This window comes from Macrobrachium rosenbergii, chromosome 1 (genome assembly GCF_040412425.1).
Source record: "Macrobrachium rosenbergii isolate ZJJX-2024 chromosome 1, ASM4041242v1, whole genome shotgun sequence".
NCBI classification, from domain to species: domain Eukaryota; kingdom Metazoa; phylum Arthropoda; class Malacostraca; order Decapoda; family Palaemonidae; genus Macrobrachium; species Macrobrachium rosenbergii.
In genome coordinates, this window is record NC_089741.1 from 47,719,358 (window position 1) to 47,734,110 (window position 14,753).

Genomic DNA, 14,753 nt, shown 5'->3' on the forward strand with positions numbered 1-14,753 from the left:
ATAGGAATTACGATCTACCCCTTAAGAAAAAATCACTTGAGCTTGCAACAGGGTTTATGAATCATATCATATGAATCATAAAATATCATATGAGCGGCAATGGCGCTCTCGGACCCCAAAAAGCCAACAAAATGAGTAGATACATCAGTAGTCATATTCAGCTCAACATGAGTAGGACAGAATAAAGCCAGCTGCCAACTTAAAGAGAAGGAGACAGACTCATGAAGTAAAGGAAGGGCCGACAGAAAAATGGAGCAGAATCAACGAAACTGAGCGAAAAAATAAATAAATCACCACTAAGAGCAACGCAAACCAAAACACAGTGGCAACCTCAACAAAGTCATTTTCATCTTGTAATCGCGATTCTCTCCCCCTCCCCCTCCCCCCAACCTTAAAGGGGGTGGGGGGGAAATAAACTGCATTGTTTACTACTTTCATCGCTCTCCAGAACACATCTATCCCTTGCGATAGGCCCTCTTCCCCCACTACCCCAAGCCCCGTAAGATACCAACTCCCCACCCCGTCCTCCCCAGCTAGTGTCTTGATCATCGATTGGCACCTCCAGCCTCCCTCCTGTAGGGGGCCAAAGTGTGCCGAAGTGTTTTTGTGGACGTTTGTTTCGTTAACGAAATTTAATGTAATTAAAAGGCTTTACATTTTGCATGAATTCGAAGTCGCTAAAATTAAAAAGCTTTATATTTTGCATGGATTCGGAGTCGCTAACTTTATGGTTAGGTTTTTACCTTTTTTACATCTTGACAACCTGTCTGTAAAATTTTAATAGAAAACATCTAAAATACATTTGCTCTCTCTCTCTCTCTCTCTCTCTCTCTCTCTCTCTCTCTCTCTCTCTCTCTCTCTCTCTCTCTCTCTCTCTCTCTCTCTGCAATACGAAAATGAAACGCCCCATTACTCGAATATACCCAACGGACTTATGATGATAAATACGTGTATCTTATTGTTTTATAAAACAAAAAAACGACACAAGTGACTAAATGCTTAAGTCCACGTATAAATTAAGTACATAGGCTACGAGAGAGAGAGAGAGAGAGAACTGTTAATGACAACAACTCAAAAATCTTCACAAAATATGCAATCGGTATTAACGTAGTTTAACTATTACAAGAGAAAGATGTATGCCCATGCGCGTATGCAATTGTATATACGTGACTAAGCCTACAGAATCAATGGCGCATCATTCATGTATAAAAGCGTATATTTTGCAGAAACTTTGGAAATGGCAGTAGGAGGATGTATTATTACTGTCATCGGCATCGGTACGAATGGTATAATTGCTGCTTCAGCAACTGTTTGTGCATAGCCTATCACCATAATTAGCCTTTTATTTTGTGTATCTACATTGTGTGTATTGTATTATTATTATTATTATTATTATTATTATTATTATTATTATTATTATTATATTTGCGCATGCGTACTTGAGTGCATATTTATCTACAGAAAAACACATAAACTTAAATGGGAACTCGTCCGAAAACGTTATAATCCAAACTAATGGTTTCAGTATATAAAAATGCCAAAAACAAAATTGCGTAATTGTTGAGATTCATATTTAGGCAAATGGTATTGTGCTTTTTAAGTTAGTATCTTAATTGCTTAAAATGCGACGAGGCACAACGTCAGACATAAACTACTAAAACAATATTTTTGTATCAGAATTCATAATAGTAAATTTATATATATATATATATATATATATATATATATATATATATATATATATATATATATATATAATCAATTTGTATATACGTAATAAATGTATAAATGCAATAAATTTAATGTGCTAAATTAGAATTCAACACTTTAACATAAACTATCAAATTTCACAATAATAAATTTATATATAATGTATATAATCAATTTGTTTATATGTAATAAATTCATGAAAATAGCCAATTTTATATACTAACTTAGAATTCAACACTCATATAAATCAATCACAAACGGAATATTTAATCAATTAATTAAGTTGAAGAATAAACCTTATTTCCATTCTTCATTTTTTCACGAACTCGTACAAGAAAGATAAAAAATAAAAAAAAACAGAATAAAGAAATAAAATAGCATAAAAAAAGGTTCGTTGGAAAATAAACCTTATTTCCATTCTTCACTTTTTCACGAATTCGTACAAGAAAAATAAAAAATAAAAGGATAAAAAATTAAGAAATAAAATAAAATAGAAAGAAATAAATAGTCCGAACACTTAAAGCACCGCCGTAAAGATTACCTGTGACGAATACCTCCTAAGCATGATTAAAGTTTGCACCTGAAAATCAATACCTGGAAGCCACTGATTAAATCCTTTCATCTCCCAAATTAAGCGTCGAAAAAAAAGAGAGTTGCACGTGAAAAAATAAAAAATTAAGCGTCGAAAAAAAAGTTGCACGCGAAAAAATAAAAATCAAGCGTCGAAAAAAAAGTTGCACGTGAAAAAATAAAAATTAAGCGTCCAAAAAAGTTGCACGCGAAAAAATAAAAATCAAGCGTCGAAAAAAAAAAGTTGCACGCGAAAAAATAAGAATTAATCGTAGAAAAAAAAGTTCCACGTGAAAAAATTAAAATTAAGCGTCGAAAAAAAAGAGAGTTGCACGTGAAAAAATTTAAAAAAATAAAAATTTAGCGTCGAAAAAAAGAGAGTTGCATGTGAAAAAATAAAAAAAAGAGAGTTGCACGTAAAAAAATAAAAATTAAGCAACGAAAAATGAGAGTTGCGCGTGAAAAAAATAAAAATTAAGCTAAAAAACAAAGTTGCATGTGAAAAAATAAAAAATTAAGCGTCGAAAAAAAAAGAGTTACTCGTGAAAAAATAAAAACAAAAAAGAAAATTAGAAAATTAAAAGCTTTTACAAATTTTCGACCTAGGTATTATTATGATGCTGCTGATAACCCAATTTAATAAAAGGGGGAAAGATATAAAATTCCTGGATGATTACTTAATCATGGAAATAGCATTTCTTAATTCACTAATAAATTCTTTAACAATGCGGAATAAATTCTCATTTAAATGCCATTCTTAAAATATATTTTTACAATGGTTATGTAATTGTAATTCATTATTTCAACAAACTGATTGCTTAGACATCTTCATCAGTCCCAAACTAATATATCTAAGCAATTAACAATTTAAAAAATCATTTCCTTTATTTAATTTTTCACGAATTTTGACAAGAAAAATAGCAACACTTTTCATTAATAATAATACTCATAAATAAAACGGAATAATCAATTATTAAGTCACGATGAAATATCAGTCATTTCCCTTTGCCGAAATTCATCACACACAAAAAAAACTTATCGTTACGAAGAGAAGAATTTTAGTTTCTTATCAATCCCCTTGAACTTGAAAAAATAGAAAAAATTAAAAATTCTTATATAAAACCAATTCGAGATGAAATTTTACGTTATTTTTCCTTTGCCGAGATTCATCGCACAAAAAAATGTATCGTTACGAATAGAAGGATTTTAGTTTCTTATCAATTCCCTACAACTTAAAAAAAAAAATTAAAAAAATAAAAATCTGATATAAAACCAATTCGAGATGAAATTTTAAGTTATTTCTCCTTTGCCGAAATTCATCGCACGAAAATAAAGTATCGTTACGAATAGAAGGATTTTAGTTTCTTATCAATTTCCTAAACTTAAAAAAAAAAAAACTGAAAAGATTTGTCAAAAATCTGATATAAAACCAATGTATGACTGCGATCCCAGCTCGAATATTGTGTATAGATAGATACGGCGTAAAGGCATTCCATATTTTTTTCTGCTGTGCATTTCTTTTTTCCCCCCTTTCAATTTTTGAAAAACTTCCAGAGTTCAATATTACATTCTGACTGACTGTAGAAAAGGGGGAAGAGAGAGAGAGAGAGAGAGAGAGAGAGAGAGAGAGAGAGAGAGAGAGAGAGAGAGAGAGAGAGAGAGAGAGAGAGATTTGCGATCCCGCATTCCTATGGAATCGCGAAACAAATCAGAGAAATGTTCTTAGTTCAATACTAAGAGAGAGAGAGAGAGAGAGAGAGAGAGAGAGAGAGAGAGAGAGAGAGAGAGAGAGAGAGAGAGAGAGAGAGAGAAATTTACCGATTCTTGGGGATATAGAACGTACGTGTGTATGGCGATCGAAATTATAGCAATAATTCAAAGATCTTTTGCGAACATCATCAAATGAATGATTACATGAATTATCAAATTTCATGTGACAAAAGATTTAAAATACTTTGCTGCAACCATTACAATTAATAATAGTAACAAAAACTAACATTCAAATTAAAAGCATGAGTCCTTCCTACCCTACTAAATGAAGAACGTTGATACAGCCCGAACTAAATACGCCTTGTGATGAGAGAGAGAGAGAGAGAGAGAGAGAGAGAGAGAGAGAGAGAGAGAGAGAGAGACCATAAACCATAAATCACAATTACGGTTTGATTAAACAAATGTACGCTTAGCCACGGTCGCGCTGAAAAAGAGAACACACAAACGTACGCACATACAACGGACGCACAAGGGGTCAAGTGTTTTGAAGGTTGATGAATTACAGAAGCAAGTTTGTTTGCCGACTGTCTAGGACCGAGAAGAGAGAGAGAGAGAGAGAGAGAGAGAGAGAGAGAGAGAGAGAGAGAGAGAGAGCTATTCAAGTGCGAGGCAGTAAAAGAAAGAAAAGTTTGTTTAGGGTTACGTAGTAGGGTCTAGACTGAGGTTTAACTAGCCAATTAAGGGCTTTTCAGAAGCTTTCGGGGTTTCGGTAAACCCTGGGGTTTTCCGTTCTGGGGTTTGAGGTTTGGGGCGTTCGTATGGTATCGAGTTAGGAGCTGACAGACGAAGAGTTGAGTTTGCATTTGCAAATGGGGCATAGCAAATACAAACTGGCGATGAAATCGAGTAGACTTTCAAGTTTGTATCTACTGTAGCTTACAGGTATTCTTTATAGGTATATGGCCCGGAGTTTAAATATAGTTTATTATTATTATTATTATTATTATTATTATTATTATTATTATTATTATTATTATTATTATTATTATATAATGAGATGAAGTCAATTCAAAATAAAAATCTTATGTCATTTCAAGAAACAGCAAGTGGTTTTTGTAGCCTCTCATTGTGTTAACTGTTTGTAGTCAAGAAATATCTCCCCGAAACTAAAAAAAATCTTGAAAAATATTTGTTAAATGTTGAGGTAACAACATATGCCCAGCAACTGCAAAGATTTACCTTGTAACACCACACAGCAACATTAACTGCAAAACAAATAAAATAAATGACTATAATAATAATAATAATAACAATCATGATGATAATAATAACGTTGCTATATAACACTACACCGACAGTAACCGGAATGAGTAGAAAAAAAATCGTAATAGTATTCAATGTTTTCGTTTTTATACTTCACACTTTGTGTTCCTCACATCCATCTAAACACTACTGAAATTATAATTCTTCATCAGGAAATATAATCCCATCATATACGCATGGAAGACTCTCCCATCTTGCCCTATCAAACGTTAAGATAAAAATGAAATTATAAATAGAAAAAAAAATTACATACATCCAAGACAAAATTCAAATATCGCATATAATCGTGACATAAATGAGAGCCAGTGTTTGAATACAAATATAAAATCAAGTTGAATTAAGTTCAATAAGTAAAAGAAAAAACCCACTTAAAAATGTAACTATAATATTAGCTGGAAGAATGAAAGGACCTACCAATCGGGGACGTCATAAGTAGTCGCAAATCTTACTAAACGAAGTGAATAAAAACTAATTAATTTGATGTTGACAAAGAAAAATCATGCCAACACGTGTTGCACAATTTGCAAATCGTCTGGAAAAAATAAGTTAATCAATATTCACGTTCTGTCGGCGAAAACTGTTTCGATCCTCGAGCGATTCCTAGCTCCGCAGTCAAAAAACTCCGACTGAATTTACGTTACTGAAAACGAATAATTAATGAAACCAGACAATAGAAAGAATTGATTAAAAGATGAGATTCCACACAACTTGAAAAGAAGCAAGTTAACGAAGGCTCAATCTTGCGAAACGAAAAATTCAGCTTAATTAAAATATGCAGGGAATAAAAAGAAAATTACAAATACAAACTTGTTGAATAAATTACAACAAAAAGACAAAAAAATCTTATATTATACGAACAGAAAACCAAATAAAGAAATCATTCTCATACAGAATTCATGACAATGAAGTATAGAGGAATTTGAAACCTTGGAAAAACAGCATAATCAAAAATTAACGACAGGAACGCTGTGCGAGAGAGAGAGAGAGAGAGAGAGAGAGAGAGAGAGAGAGAGAGAGAGAGAGAGAGATTTTAAAAATTAAAACAAAATTCATCAGATGAAATAAATAATTTTGAAACTTGAAAGAAGAAAAATCAGGGGGAGTGAGACATATCAATCTTGTGAATTCGAGAGAGAGAGAGAGAGAGAGAGAGAGAGAGAGAGAGAGAGAGAGAGAGAGAGAGAGAGAGAGAGAGAGAGAATGTTACCGGGATTTTTCTCCTTCCTTAAAATCAGTACAGTACAGGTCATCGAAGTGCAGAATGCAGGCTCATCTTGGTGCAGTACTAATTAATGGTTGCAAAGGCTTCAATACGCGTAGCGTACGTTGCAAAGCAAACAGAAAACTGAGAATAAAACATATCACGAGCAGCAGCTTCCCTAAAAAAAAAAAAAATACTAAAAATGAATTAAGAAAAAATCACCGACGGGAAATAAAAAAGAAAAAAAAGCATTCGAACGAGATGCAGATGAATAATTGATGACCAAGATGAGAGAGAGAGAGAGAGAGAGAGAGAGAGAGAGAGAGAGAGAGAGAGAGAGAGAGAGAGAGAGAGAGAGGTTGAAAAGGGGCTAAAACCATAAGGTGGCCAACATAGTGAGGAGCTCTAGCCGTGCCCCTTTAAGTGGACAGACTAAATACTGCATGGGGTAAGGGGGGTGGGGGGCTGTTACATGGATGGGGAGAGGGGAAAGGGAGGGGAGAGAGGTAGGGGTGATCCAGCTCTTGCCTCAGAGACCGAAGGGCCTGTAGTCCTCTTTTCATTAACGCTAATTACGGTTAGATTAATTTATCTCGTGGTCGGACTGGGTGAATGGTCTCCGGGAGGCTGCTGTTGCAGAGTCCGGCTCCGCATGGCACCGTCGTTCCTGCTGGACGTAAATAATCGATCTTTTCCGTTTTAATAAAATATGAATATCAAATATTAGTTCCTCTCTTCGACGACGCCTTCCGAGAAACCGTTCTCCTGTTCTCCTTCTAGTTTTCTTCGCGTCTTGAAATCCCTCCATCTTCCAATGGTCGATTGTAGGTCTGTGTCTTATTCAGTATGTCCGTATAGCCCACAGCGCCATGACAATATTTTGTTGTGATTCCGTTTTATTTTAGCTGTATGGAGCCGTGTCCCAAACCTGGTTCCCCATAAAGAAAAGGAGAGAAGGCAGAGAAGCGTATACGGACGAAGCGAAGGGCGCCAGACGCGGGTCCCCCGCTATCAGGGGAATGCTTGATAGGCTATTCTGACGGCCCGCTATGGAATACTCCCTTCCGCGTCTGTGTGGCGATATTTATCTTTTTCCTTCACGAATAATCATTTTGTTGACTGAATGGGGGGCGAGACCACTATCACCGTAATTAAATCAAATGAAAAAATTAAAATACCTCGTGCTATTTCTTTTCTTGTAATTCCAAAAATTATTTCCCGTCCATGTTATTTATTATCCAGGCCGTGTAACCAGAGAGGCCCCTCCTCTGTGTTTCCATGTCTCTCTCCCCCTTTGACGCCAGAACGCGATAGCTTATCGGGATGGATAGTGTAAACAAAACCGCATCACTTGTATCAACAAAACAGCACGCGTGTAATTAGATATTTTTTCCAAAGGAACGTGGAGGGGGGTCGATCGCCGTTTTGCAAAAAAGTCAATGGATGTAATCTTTTTTTTTTTAATTCCGTCAATTGCTTTGACTTCTTTCTCTCCAGTCTTACCTTGAGAGGCCGTAGCCATGTTGTAAGACGACGGCGGAATGGCGAGGCTAGAATAGTATAAAGATACACACGCAGGTATAAGTTATGTAGTTAAAGGAATGCCCAGGGTGGGCTCCATACTGCCGTCACGGAGAGCAGTGAAACACTGGCCACCAGACCTGCGCGCAGGGGGTCACAGCCATTAGCCAATAGCACGCCTCGCCCCACCCACCGGCGCTAAGCCACGCCCCTCACTCCCAGCCAACCACTAGACTCGCCAAAGCCACACCAGAGATGTAGAGAAAGAGAAAGAGAAAGAGAAAGAGAGGGAGACAGAGACAGAGAGAGGGCAAAAAACGGCGAGGAAAATATATTAAAAAGAAAAAAAAAAAAAAAATTGAAAGAATTCGCCCAGACGTTTTCTCCCTCCATACATATAAACCCTTACTTGATTTTTATTATCATCATACATTAAGGAAGCGGCGTCATTTAGGATTTCGGTTCGAGAACTGCTGAACACGAAGCGGATACATAAATGCAACGACGCCGGGAGTAAAAAGGTTGGTGGTGGTAGTATCGGGGAAGCGTCGCTTTACGCCTTAAGATGTCTGTCCATGTCTCTCTCTCTCTCTCTCTCTCTCTCTCTCTCTCTCTCTCTCTCTCTCTCTCTCTCTCTCAAAAACAGCGTCACAGATACCAAATAATCTCCTCATCTCTCTCTCTCTCTCTCTCTCTCTCTGCTTATCCTTGTCTCTAACACTCAGGATCGGCCATCTCGCAAGTGAGAGAGAGAGAGAGAGAGAAGAACGAGAGGGAGAAACAGCGAGATCCAGAGAGACAGAGAGAAACCAGGCGAGGTCTCGCACATCGGCCAACCGGCCCGCCGGAGGAGGAGGAGGAGGAGGAGGGGAGGATGTGGAGGGGGAGGCAAGGACTTTCCAACGTATCCAAAAGACTTACACGTTCTGGGGGTTGAAGTTATTACATTTATCATAGCAAATGCACTGGTGAAGTGGGTGTACTAGGAGGAGGAGGAGGAGGAATTGGAGGAGGAGGGGGAAGGGAGAGGAATAGGAGGAGGATGGGGAGGGGAGTTGGGTGAGGAGGGGACATGGCAGCAAAGAGGATGGTGGTGGTGTCGGGAGGGTCTTCTCAGAATAAGAGAGAGGGAGAGGGAGGGGAAGGGAAAGGGGGAAGGAGGAGGAATAGGGAAGGAGTAAAAAAAAAAAAAAGTTCCCAACAGCTCCTCATTTCTGTCTGCTGGAGAGAGAGAGAGAGAGAGAGAGAGAGAGAGAGAGAGAGAGAGAGAGAGAGAGAGAGAGAGAGAGAGAGAGAGAGTGGGTCACTTTTTTTATTTGTATCTTATTCATTTATTGCAATCAAGTGCTATAAAATGGAAGATCGCACTTGCAGGCACTTGAGCAGTGCAACTTAAAATCGATAAGAGCAAGGATTTATTGATTAGGGAACGAGTTCCTGTTCTCACAGAGAGAGAGAGAGAGAGAGAGAGAGAGAGAGAGAGAGAGTAGAGTCATTCATAACACAAGCCTTTCAAGGGTTGTGATGACAAGCATCACCACTCGTGAAGCGAAACGTTCGCATTAATTACTTCATCTTCAGGTAAACAGGCAGAAGTAATATTCAGTAATCAGCAGTAATCCTGTCCTAATGCTACGCTAAATGGAGATGTGCCTCTAACAGACACCTTTTCAATAATCTCCTTCTTCGCTGGAAAGAGAAAGACAGGTGTAATTCTTCTGGAAAGGCATTTGAAATTGTCCAAGAGTGTTTTCATTTGAAATTGTCCAAGAGTGTTTTCACTTGAAATTATCCAAGAGTGTTTTCACTTGAAATTGTCGTCCAAGAATGTTTTCATTTGAAACTGTCCAAGAGTGTTTTCATTTGAAATTGTCCAAGAGTGTTTTCTTTTGAAACTGTCCAAGAGTGTTTTCATTTAAAACTGCCCGAGAGTGTTTTCACATGAAACTGTCCAAGAGTGTTTTCATTTGAAATTGTCCAAGAGTGTTTTCTTTTGAAACTGTCCAAGAGTGTTTTCATTTAAAACTGCCCAAGAGTGTTTTCATTTGAAACTGTCCAAGAGTGTTTTTATTTGAAATTGTCCAAGAGTGTTTTCATTTGAAACTGTCCAAGAGTGTTTTTATTTGAAATTGTCTAAGACTGTTTTAAATGGTAAACTGGAAAAAAAATTTCGATACTGTTTGGGTTTATCTATTTTTGGAGGTTTTCAAAACATATATGTAATAATACTGAAAAATAAAAATTTATGTCCTGAAAAGCCAAAATCAACGGAAAATTTTCTAAACATTAGCCTAAAGATTTTTAAAAATATAAATTCATGTCCTGAAAAGCTAAAATCAATTAAGGTTTTTCTAAACATTAATCTAAAATTTTTAAAATGAGACTTTATTCCATGAATGGTCAAAATCAATAAGACTTTAAAACTGTAAATGTAGAATCATTATCAAAATTAAAAGTAGTTTCAGAGCTAAAAACATGCTGCCGTTGTTAAAACTATTTTCAATACCTTGTTCATCATTCGTGGAAATCTACTCAAATATCGCAAATATTCTGACACTTTTCAAAACTCTCCGGTCCTTTGAAAACTCAAAAAGATTTTCCAACGCAACCGACATTTTTTGGGGACACATATGTATTAAATTTTCTTGCAATCTACTGACGATTTTAAAACCAACTAGTTTCCTTTCGACAGTGAAAATGGTTTTACCATTTTTATTATATCTGCGATTGTAAGAGCAACATGCGCATTTTATTTGGGCTCAAAATCTACTAAAAATGTTCAAATCTTTAGGTTTGTTCCGTCGACCGTTTGAACTGCGCCGAAATTTTTTAAGATTTTTAAAATCTCAGTTCATTTTTGTCGCCTTTTGAAAAATTTACTATATTTTCTATTACCTACTAATAAATGAAAAAATAATCTAGAATCGTTCGTTGTCTTTAAAAAAAACATTTAAAAACTTTATTTTAAAATTCAGAATTTAAAATTTAAAACTCATTTGAATATCATACTGACATCTTGATGTTATTAATGTTTACATGAGACTAATAGTTTACCGTCAAATGTTGAATTTCACACACAAAAAATATACTTAGTAGTGATCTTGGTAGGAGTCGATGGCCATAGAAGTGCGGCGCCAGAATGCATGTACCAATCAGCAGACATCGGGTCCTCGATATGTACAACTAAGGGAGTGATTCTTCCGTCGCCTCCCAAGATAGTTGTTGCATTCGACAACATACACTTAAGTTTTTAAAAGTATCCTCTGATTACTGAGGAATTATTATCAATGACAATAAACAACTCGAGTTAGTGTTAAATCATTCTAAGGACTGGGCAGCATGGGACATTACTTGTGTGTGACCGCTTAGCGGTAGAGCACTGGGCTTGCGTTAGGAAGGTCCATGGTGCTATTTTCGGCCTGCCATCCACAAGTCGACCCGACTGTGAATGAATACTTGTGAAATGGAAACCTCCAAGGATGGATACGCATGCTTTAAAAGGAAAGCAACACACACACACACACACACACATATATATATATATATATATATATATATATATATATATATATATATATATATATATATATATATATATATATATATATATATATATATATATATTATATATTATATATATATATATATACGACTGTAGTAAATTAATGAAGTAGCAAAAATGAAGCGAAGAAAAAGTGAAGGCAAAGCGAAAAATTTTATTAAAATACATGATCCTTTTATTAAAAGGTTCATGCATTCGAAAGCCTGGCGCTAAAGAAACGAGAGAAAAAAATATCTTTTTGCCTTAGTACTTTTTTTATAACTCTTTTCTTATCCATTCCTCATTTTTGCGGTTTTGTGTTCCTCGGTATGCAAAGGACGGTGTTCGCCCACGGAAAAGTAATATGCATTATAGTTAAGTTAATAATCATCTAAATTCTAAATCTTTCAGGATGATGTTCCTCGAGGCGTAAGGCACCGTAAACACAGACGTTGAACTGTTACTTTCTTTACTGTTACTTTCAAGGAACGATGTTCCGCGGCCTGCGAGAAACGGCAAGGCTGAGAAACGCCTTCAAAGCGTCTCACCAGAGACGGTGGAACGTGAGATTTCCTTAGCAGGCCTTAACTTTTCAGAATACGTCCTTTAACTTCTCAAAGAAAGTAGAAGCGCTTCCTCTGCCTACTATAATCGCATTCTCTCTCTCTCTCTCTCTCTCTCTCTCTCTCTCTCTCTCTCTCTCTCTCTCTCTCTCTCTCTGACCGTTATCTTTCTGTTCCCCTTACTCTCTTCGTTAATTCATATAATTGTGTAACGAGCATTTTTCTAGACTACACTTTCATTTTGGTATTTTCTTTTACTCATCACGGTAAGTAGAGAATGCTTTCTATGCGGGAATGTGTAGATAGTAGGATAGTTCCCTAAGTACGCAAATTCTCTCTTTCATAGTCTAAGTATACCGAAGTTTGTAAATGTTTAGGCCAACAGCTGCAAAATGCAAATTTACGGAACGGGGATAAAGCGGTCCGGCATCTCTAGGGATCGATTCCAGAGAATTTTGTTTGTAACCACTAGAACACTGGGACTGACTATTGCATACACACATATAAAATATCTTACATAATATGTATGTATGTGTATATATATATATATATATATATATATATATATATATATATATATATACATATAAAATATCTTATATGTGTATGTGTATATGTGTGTATAGTTACTGAATGTCCTACATTTGCCTCTATAAAACAATTGTCGTTCGGTGGAATATTGAAGTGAATAGAACTCAAATGTTTATATAAGATCAATATACAGGCTCGCAAACGCAAATAAAGGAAGCATGGAAATAACCAGTATTTACAGTAGATGGAAGAAAATAAATTAGAGAGAGAGAGAGAGAGAGAGAGAGAGAGAGAGAGAGAGAGAGAGAGAGAGAGAGAGAGAGAGAGAGAGTCTTCAGTATTTAGATGGAAGAAAATGGAAGAAAATAAGAGAGAGAGAGAGAGAGAGAGAGAGAGAGAGAGAGAGAGAGAGAGAGAGAGAGAGAGAATTTCTACTATGACCTCAACCAGTTCAATTAAAAATCTTGGAGACCTCTTTGGTGTCCGTTATATTTTTCAGGAGTATATGGAAAATATACGTTTTTTAGCGCAAATGATTTTACTACGTACAAAGAAAGCTGTAAAATTAACTGTTGTAACTCCTTCTTCTCCGAATGTTGAATAAACGTATATTCATACATACATATATATATATATATATATATATATATACATATATATATATATATATATATATATATATATATATATATATATATATATATATATATATATATATATATATATATATATACAAACACACATCATAAGATTGAGTGCATGTAGGTACACATCCTCTTTGTCGAGGTTCAGACCAAGAATCCCTTCCATGTAACCATTCTTTCTGTCTCCCTTTCTCTCCCCTCCCCCTTTTTCTTCTCTGTCTCCTTTATGCTCGAGCTTTCTCTCTCCTTCATACCCACCCCCCACCTCTCCATCATCTCCCCCCCCCACCCCGCCTTGCGATACCACTACTACTACTACTACCACTACAGCGTGTGGTGGGAGGGGGAAGGAGGAGGAGGATAGGAAGGGGAAGAAATACAGATAGGGATTGGGAAGGGGATGTGGGAAGAAGGGTAGGGTTAAGGGGGGAGGGGGAGGGGGAGAGAGAAGGGGGTACAGAGCGCTTAAAAGGCAAGACTTGAGAGTTTCGGAGGAACCATAAATACTTCACCGAGAAGTTTCCCTTTTCCTCCATTCCTCCCCCATCCATCCTCCTCCTCCTCCTCCTACCCCTCCCCAATCCACTCCTAGACCCCTCCCCATACCTTCCCCCCACCCCCCTTCCTTCCTTCCTTCACCGCTAGGCATTTCGTATTTTTTTCCACCGTCTCTTTTTTTTTATTTTCCATTTTTTTTTCTTTTACAGTAACCGAAAGGGTTGAGGCACCAGCACCGGAGTTATGTTTGTTATGGATTCAGTCCGACCTTGTTTCTCCCTCTGCATGTTTCCCTATTTTTTTTCTTTCCCTTTCTCTTTCTCTTTTTTTTATTCCTTATCGCTTCCGAGTTTCCACTGTACAACTGCTATTTGCTACATCCCCCACCCCCCCAGCACCACCAGACAACCCGTGGCAATAATAAAAAAAAAAGTACACGGTCGTAGTATTTCATTTCTTTTAGAACAGATATGAGAGAGAGAGAGAGAGAGAGAGAGAGAGAGAGAGAGAGAGAGAGAGAGAGAGACTTATGAAGGGGGGCTTAGACACCAAGAGAGGGAATTTATCGAGGGGAGCAAAACCCCTAACTACTACTCCTACCCCCTACTCGCCCCCCATCCCTTTACCCCAGGCTTCCCACAACCACTCCAACAAAGCGGCCTGCAAAGTCTTGCGTTGGGCGGGGGGAGAAGGGTTGGAGAAGGGGAGAAACGGGAGGGGGGCTGAGGAGGGGGGGGAGTTGAAGTGGGACTTGTGACCGCGTGCGAATCCCGTCACGTCAAATTGAGTGCCTCAGCGCACGCGATCTATGACAAAGACGAATGCCGTTGAAATGTTTTCTTCTTCTTCTTCTTCTTCTTCTTCTTCTTTTTCTGGAATGCCACTGGTTTAGTCAAATATATCAACAGGAAAAACAAAGAGAGTCCTATCTTTTTCCTACT

General features: G+C 37.0%; 1 protein-coding gene across 9 annotated transcripts in view; it reads right to left on the reverse strand.

Moving 5' to 3' along the window:
- Window positions 1-14,753, reverse strand: part of LOC136833471 (insulin gene enhancer protein ISL-1-like) — a 567,526-nt gene that overhangs the window by 456,139 nt on the left and 96,634 nt on the right. For 2 of the 9 annotated variants that reach the window (XM_067095849.1, XM_067095767.1), the window contains exon 1: window positions 8,018-8,373. The exons of 4 other annotated variants lie outside the window; for them this stretch is intronic. In XM_067095849.1, the coding sequence (XP_066951950.1) occupies window positions 8,018-8,036 (19 nt within the window). In that variant the 5' untranslated portion in view covers window positions 8,037-8,373. Of the gene's footprint in view, window positions 1-8,017; window positions 8,375-14,753 lie in introns of those variants that run through there. 3 more of the 9 variants (XM_067095785.1, XM_067095708.1, XM_067095928.1) reach the window with 3 other exon arrangements.